We start from the raw sequence: 7,385 nt of genomic DNA, 5'->3' as shown, positions 1-7,385 counted from the left end.
TGAATAGAATGGTTGATGACACATGAGAGAGTTGTGCTGCTATTGGGAATGATCCAACAGAGTGAGAGATGAGTGATCCCAGAGAGGGGGACAGTGACTTACTGAGGGAAGGCCCCCAAAAGAGGGGGAAGTATGTGAGGTTGTGTGTAGATGCATGGCTCAGACCAGCCAAAAAGCTTACCGTTGCTATAGCATCAGACCCAGGCCCAGGAGCTCCGTGGCAGAGGAAACTTCCACACTGTTCCAAGGTGGCCACTGTTGCTTAGAAACTTGTGTTTCACAAGGTGTTTCAACTGAATTCCTAATTAATGTCCATTTCAACTTGTGCTAATAGTTCTTGTCACTGAGGTCCTGCCTCTGCTTTGTCACTCCCCTAAAGCCTGTTACTTCTTTTTTTTTTTTTTTTTTTTTTGCTTTTTAGGGCCACACCCTCAGCATGTGGAGGTTCCTAGGCTAGGGGTCTAACCGGAGCTACAGCTGCTGATCTATGCCACAGCCACAGCAACAAAGGATCCAAGCCGAGTCTGTGATCTACACCACAACTCATGGCCCCGCCCGATCCTTAACCCAGGGATTGAACCTGAAACCTCATGGTTCCTAATCGGATTCATTTCCACTGCACCACAACAGGAACTCCAAGCCTGGTATTTCTGTTTCTTTTGTTGCAAAGGCACGAAGCTGGAAAGCTTAGGTTTCGACTTTCTTCTGCTGTTGATCATATGTGCATTGTGATGAAAAATAGTATATCAGAAAGAGCTGGATTTAGAGACTCTCATTCTATTTTAAGGGGAGGTTGTCCAAAATTGTGGAATTTATATCTCTAGTTCAGGGCTCTCTGATGAGCTCCAACTGCCTTCTTGCCCTCTTGGGGACATCTCAGACCAAACAGAATTTTATTCTTTTATTTTATTTTGGGCTGCATCATGCTCATGGCATGTGAAAGTTCCTGAGCTAGGGATCAAAGCCAAGCCACAGCTGTGACCTGAGCCACAGCTGTGACAACACCAGATCCTTAGTTTGCTAGGGAGCTAAGTCAAGTAGAATTCTTTTCTTTTCTTTTCTTTTTTTTTGTCTTTTGTCTTTTTAGGGCCACACCCACAGCCTATGGATGTTCCCAGGCTAGGGGTCTAATCAGAACTGTAGCCGCAGGCCTATGCCACAGCCACAGCAATGCCAGATCTGAGCTGCGTTTTCGACCTACACCACAGCTCACGGCAACACCAGATCCTTAACCCACTGAGTGAGGCCACGGATCGAACCCACAACCTCAAGGTTCCTAGTCAGATTTGTTAACCACTGAGCCACAAAGGGAACTCCAAGAATTCTTAATTCCAAACTCATTCATTCCTTGTACAGTTTCTAACCACTACAGAATATGGTCCCACTGTCTACCTATCCAGAGTAGATAGGCACCTTTACCCAGAGTCACTCTGGATTCCTCCCTCTTCCAAACCTACTCCAAACAATTAATTACTGCCTCCAATATATTTCTCAAATTCTTCTACTTTTTTGCCAGCCTTCTAAGTCTGGCCTGATTCCAGCCACCATCATCCTTCCCCTGGATCAGTACAAGTGCCTTCTAACTTGTCTCCTTGCTGCTTCTCTCTCTCTCTCTCTCTCTCTCTGTTTTTGGCCGCACCGGTGGCATGAAGAAGTTCCTGGGCCAGAGATCAGACAAGCACTACAGCAGCAACCAGAGCCCAGCAGAAATAACAGCTGTATACTTAACTCCTTTCTTTCTCTTTCTCTCTTCTTTCCTTCCTTCTTTTCTTTTTTTCTTTTCAGGGCCCCAGGTGGGGCATATGGAAGTTCCCAGGCTAGGGGTCAAATCGGAGCTATAGCTGCTGGGCCAAGCCATCCCAGATCCAAGCCACGTCTGTGACCTACACCACAGCTCACAGCGACGCAGGATCCTTAAACCACTGAGCCAGGCCAGGGATAGAACCTGCATCGTCACGGATGCTAGTTGGGTTCCTAACCAGCTGAGCTACAACAGGAACTCTAAGCACCTTAAATTTCTAATCAGGGAGGGTGCGAAATTATTCCCAGCTCCTGAACAGTACGTATCTTAGGTAGTCAATGATGTTTAATGAAGAATGGGGTCAGAATGATGTAAACAGCTCTACGTGGATAAAGGGTAACAGTCCCCGCAAGCCACAGCAGGGCTAAGGCGGGGGGCTTTCCACTTCGTTGTGGCAACGCCCGCTTCAGCACGCACCCACTAGGGAACTACAAGTCCCACAAGCGCCCGCTGCTTCCCCACCTCCAAAAGAGGCGGGCCGGGGGCTAGCGCGGAACCGGCTTTTCCTCTTTCCCGCAGCCTGATTGGCCCGAGGCTCTGAGAGGCGGCCAATGAGTGCGCTCGGGGAGAGCGGCCAGGCCAATATGGCTTCCTGCACCTGGTGACGGTCGAAGAAAGGGTGTTAGGTCTCATGGAGAAGCCCCGGGGCGTCGAGGTGAGAGGGAGCGGACGTCTCGTGCCTGGGGAAGGGAACCCCGAGAGCCTCACTCGGTGGACCCTTCCTCAGGCCTTTGAGCGACGCCTGGAGGGTGGAGGGCGGGAGGATGGATACACAGGTAGTGAGGCTGAGCGGGCCGGAGGCGATGGGCCGTGCTTTTTGCTCGCGCACCGCTGGAGCCGAGGAGTTGAGGGAGGAGCAGCCCCTCTGGCCTAGGGGAAGGGGAGTGGGGTTCAGGATCTGAGCGCTCCAGCATCGTCTTCCTCCTCCTTGTCTCGTGGCGGTGGTCTTTCGGGATCGTGAGGGAGGCCTGTCACATTCCGATGGGAAGTAAAGGAAGATTAAAGTTTCATGAACAGTCCGTTTATTAAAGTTTAATAAACAGTCCGTGCCTGGAGCGTTCACGTGCATTATCTCTCCGATACTCAACAGTCCTATGTTATTGTCTGGTTTGCATGGTTCGAGTGGCTGAGGCTTAGAGAGGTGATGAGCCTCCCCAGGAGAGTCACAGGGCTGTAAAGTGTAGATGGTCACTAAGTCTGCCAAGTTCCACAACTCGACCTGTCTTATCTTTTCCACTGTACCACAACCTGTAACCCACTCATCCAGTAATCATTTGGCTCCTGGTCACCTTACATTTGAATTTGGTGACCTTTCTAGCATATTTGCATATGTAGGTTTGTTTTTGTTTTGTTTTTGTTTGTTGCTTTTGAGGGCTGAACCCACGACATATGGCGGTTTCCAGGCTAGGGGTTGAATCGGAGCTACAGCCGCCAGCCTATGCCACAGCCACAGCCACGACAAATCCGAGCCAAATCTGGGGCCTACACCACAACTCACCGCAATGCCAGATCCTTAACCCTCTGAGGGAGGCCAGGGATCAAACCCACAACCTCATGGTTCCTGGTCGGATTGGTTTCCGCTGCGCCAGGAGGGGAACTCCTGTAGTTTTAAAGTGGAAGAGCTCAAAAACAATACAAAGGTCAAGGAGAATAACCATAAAGTGGAGAATAAAAGTGATAACTCAGTTTTGAACTTTCAGTAACTGCTGGAAACAGCTAAACTTGACGCATCTTAGGAGTGTTCACAGCAGTCCTCTATAGAAGGCGTTGTTATTATATCCTTGGTACTGATGGAGAAACTAAGAGCAGTAGGTTAAATATCTTAACACAGAATCCCACAGGTGATAATAAGTGGGAGAACTTGGATTCAAACTCAGGCAAATCTGGTTTGAGAACCCATGCTTTTAACCAGTAATGACTGCCAACATTTATTGAGCACTTGCTGTGGGCAAGTCAATTTCTGAGTGTCTTACCTATATTAACCCTTACTTCTCCCCCAAAGTCTGTGAAATAGGTGGAACTGCCCTCATTTACAGATGAGGAAGTCGAGGCACTGAGTTGGATCTGCTTCAGGCCATACAGCTAGAAAGCAGTAGGGATGGTATTGGATCCCTGGCCTAGAGCCCAAACTCCTCACACCTCTTCGACTACATGGCAGGTAGATTTATATATACATTATCTCATTTACATTCCTGTGAGCCAAATATTTTTCTTATTTTATAGATGAGAAAATTGAGGTGTTCCCACTGTGGCAAAGTGGATTAAGAATCTGACTGCAGGGAGTTCCCGTCGTGGCTCAGTGGTTAACGAATCCGACTAGGAACCATGAGTTTATGGGTTTGATCCCTGGCCTTGCTTGTGGGTTAAGGATCTGGCGTTGCCATGAGCTGTGGTGTAGGTTGCAGACACGTCTCGGATCCTGAGTTGCTGTGGCTCTGGTCTAGGCTGGCAGCTACAGCTCTGATTAGACCCCCAGCCTGGGAACCTCCATATGCCACAGGATCGGCCCTAGAAAAGACAAAAAAAAAAAAAAAAGGAATCTGACTGCAGCAGCTCAGGTTGTTGCAGAGGCTTGGGTTTAACACCTGGCCCAGCGCAGTGGGTTAAAGGGTCTGGTGTTGCCACAGCTTGCAGCATAAGTCACAGCTGCAGCTCAGATTCAATTCTTGATTCTGGAAACTTCCATATGCCACAGGTACGGCCATTAAAAAAAAAAAAGGAGTTGCCTGTCGGGGCTCAGTGCTAATGAACCATGAGGACGCAGGTTTGATCACTGTCCTCACTCAGTGGGTTAAGGATCTGGCATTGCCATGAGCTGTAGGTCGAAGATGTGGCTCAGATCCTGCGTTGCTGTGGCTGTGGTGTGGGCCAGTAGCTACAGCTCCAATTCAACCCCTAGGCTGGGAAACTCCATATGCCCCAGGAGCGGCCCTAAAAAAAAAAAAAAAAAAAAAAATTTTGAGAGACCCAGAGAGGTTAAATGACTTGCCTGAGGACCCATAGTTAGGATCAGAGTTGAGTCCAAAGCTGTGGTATATACCACTATATTATAGCTAGTCTGTCATTTGCCTCCCAAATCCTCTTTAGGGCAGTCTGGATCCCAAATTAACTTTTCTCTGACTTAAATTGTTTGTTTTTTGGGGCCGTGCCCACGGCTTATAGCCGTTCCCAGGCTAGCGATTGGAACCTTGTGCTATAGCAGTGACACAGCTGCTGCAGTGACAGCACCGGATCCTTAAACTGCTGTACCACAAGAGAAATCCTGACTTAAATTGTTTTTGAGTTGAAATTATTTTGCTGAAGGGGGAAGAATGAGTTTCTAAAATACATCTTTCCCAGAAAGTCTTCACAAGACATGTTGCTGAGGATAATATTTTCATATCGATTTGTTCTGTTTGAATTGTGTTAAAATGTCATCATTTATAAGTCCACAGAAGGACAAAAAGACAAAATAAAATGAAGGGAGTTCCCGTCATGGCTCAGTGGAAATGAATCCGACTAGGAACCATGAGCTTTCGGGTTTGATCCTTTGCCTTGCTCAGCGGGTTAAGGATCCAGTGTTGCTGTGAGCTGCGGTGGCTCAGATCCCTCGTTGCTGGGGCTGTGGCATAGGCCAGTGGCTACAGCTCCAATTAGACCCCTAGCCTGGGAACCTCCATATGCTGTGGCTGCAGCCCTAAAAAGACAAAAGACAAAATATATATATATATATAAATCCACAGAAGGAGCTTGGTGAATTCCTCATGCTTTCTGTCTTGCTGAGGTATTTTTGTTGATTTCACCTGAGAAATGTATAAATAAGAGTAATGATCCGGGTGTTTGCTAAAGGAGTATTTGATTCCACCTGCCACTTGGCCTCAAAGTGCTGACTTGACCAAGGACTGGGAAGGGAGTTGACAGCAGACCTGCAGCCGCCCTACCTGCACTAAGCCACTCATGGTTCCTCCTGCCTGGTTTGTGTCACTCTTCCCCTAGGAGACTCCGTCTTCGGAACCCATGGAGGAGGAAGAGGAGGAGGAGGATCTGGAGCTCTTCGGTGGCTATGACAGTTTCCGGAGTTATAACAGCAGTGCCGGCAGTGAGAGCAGCTCCTACCTAGAGGAGTCAAGTGAAGCAGAAAATGAAGACCGCGAAGCTGGGGAGCTGCCCACCTCCCCGCTGCATTTGCTCAGCCCTGGGACTCCCCGCTCCTTGGACGGCAGTGGTTCTGAGCCAGGTGCCTTCAAAGTGTCCCCTGAAGATGGGGAGGTTTTATGGGGCTGTGGCGGAAGGGGGATGTAGGCCAGGTGGGCAGAGCTGTCCAGGTGTAAAGGGCTCTTTGATCTCAGGTTGAAGGGATCGATGCCTAAGGACCTGTGAGAGACAGAGGTACCCCAAGAATCATTTTCCTCTGCCGCAGTCTGATTTCAAACTGTGATTTCATTCTGTCCTCCAGTTAATGCTTATCCACGTATTAGATGTCATTAACATGGTGCTGCTTCTGTGTTTGTGTAAATAGTTGGTGGTTTTCTAAGCCTGGGTGTTGAGAATGTAGGACACCTAAAGTGGTCTGGCTTCCGTCTGGGAAGGAACAAGAAATAGCTCGTCGACTGGGAGTTGGGGCTACAGGGGCGAGGGGGAGGTGATGGGGGGGGGCCTCTGGTAAGAGGTTTAGGGTGGAGGTGCGACAATGAGGATCCCCGTGAATCATCTGGAAGCCACTTGGCTTCAGAGATGTTATGCTTGCACAGCTGCTGGGCCCTTGAGTCAGGGCCTCTAGAGTGTAGACTGAAAAGAGGAGGCAGGCTACATGGTCTGTGATGACACACCTGTTCCCTAGGCCCCTTATTCTTTAGAAGACTAATCTTATACTCCTGGAATCTTTTTTTTTTTGGTCTTTTTAGGGCCGCACCCACAGCATATGGAGTTTCCCAAGCTAGGGGTCAAAACGCAGCTGCTGGCCTACACCTCAGCCACATCAATGCCAGATCCTAGCCATGTCTACACCACAGCTCCTGGCAATGCTAGATCCTTAACCCACTGAGCAAGGCCAGGGATTGAACCTGCGTCTTCATGGATACTAGTCAGAGTTGTTTCTGCTGAGCCACGATGGGAACTCCCCTACCCGTGGACTCTTAATTCCTTTCCATTCATCCTGTCTTCTCCTCTCTCCCCTTTCTTTTATGTTTCTCCTTCTGCCTTCTTTCAGCCATTCTCTTAGAGTCTTAGAACTTTAGAAGTAGAAAGAACCATTACAGACCATCTAGTCCAGGAGTGCTCGTGCCTGGCTGCACATTACAACCACCTCGGGAGCTGCCTGTAACCCAGCACAGACCAGTTCATTAGAATCAGGCTTGGGCTTTTTTTCTTTTTTTCTTCTGGCTGCACCTGGGTATACAGAAGTTCCAGGGCCAGGGATCAAACCCACACCACAGCAGCGACCCAAGCTGCTGTGGTTCCAATGCCAGATCCTTAACGCACTGAGCCACACAAGGGAACTCCAGGCTGGGGCATTTTTAAAGTCCCCCCGAGTGATTCTAATGTGATATCAGTGTTGACACATTGATCTCTTTCAGTCTCTTTACTCTATAGATGAGAAGAAAAT

General features: G+C 48.7%; 1 protein-coding gene across 4 annotated transcripts in view; it reads left to right on the top strand.

Moving 5' to 3' along the window:
- The first annotated feature begins 2,335 nt into the window (after positions 1-2,335).
- Positions 2,336-7,385, top strand: part of L3MBTL2 (L3MBTL histone methyl-lysine binding protein 2) — a 19,920-nt gene continuing 14,870 nt past the window's right edge. For all 4 annotated transcript variants that reach the window (XM_047786162.1, XM_047786161.1, XM_047786160.1 and 1 more), the window contains exons 1-2: positions 2,336-2,456; positions 5,777-6,017. In XM_047786162.1, coding sequence (XP_047642118.1) covers positions 2,433-2,456; positions 5,777-6,017 — 265 coding nt within the window. In that variant the 5' untranslated portion in view covers positions 2,336-2,432. The remainder of the gene's footprint in view (positions 2,457-5,776; positions 6,018-7,385) is intronic.

Source organism: Phacochoerus africanus, chromosome 7 (assembly GCF_016906955.1).
Source record: "Phacochoerus africanus isolate WHEZ1 chromosome 7, ROS_Pafr_v1, whole genome shotgun sequence".
In the NCBI taxonomy this organism is placed as follows: Eukaryota; Metazoa; Chordata; class Mammalia; order Artiodactyla; family Suidae; genus Phacochoerus; species Phacochoerus africanus.
This window is presented reverse-complemented; position numbering and strand designations above follow the sequence as displayed.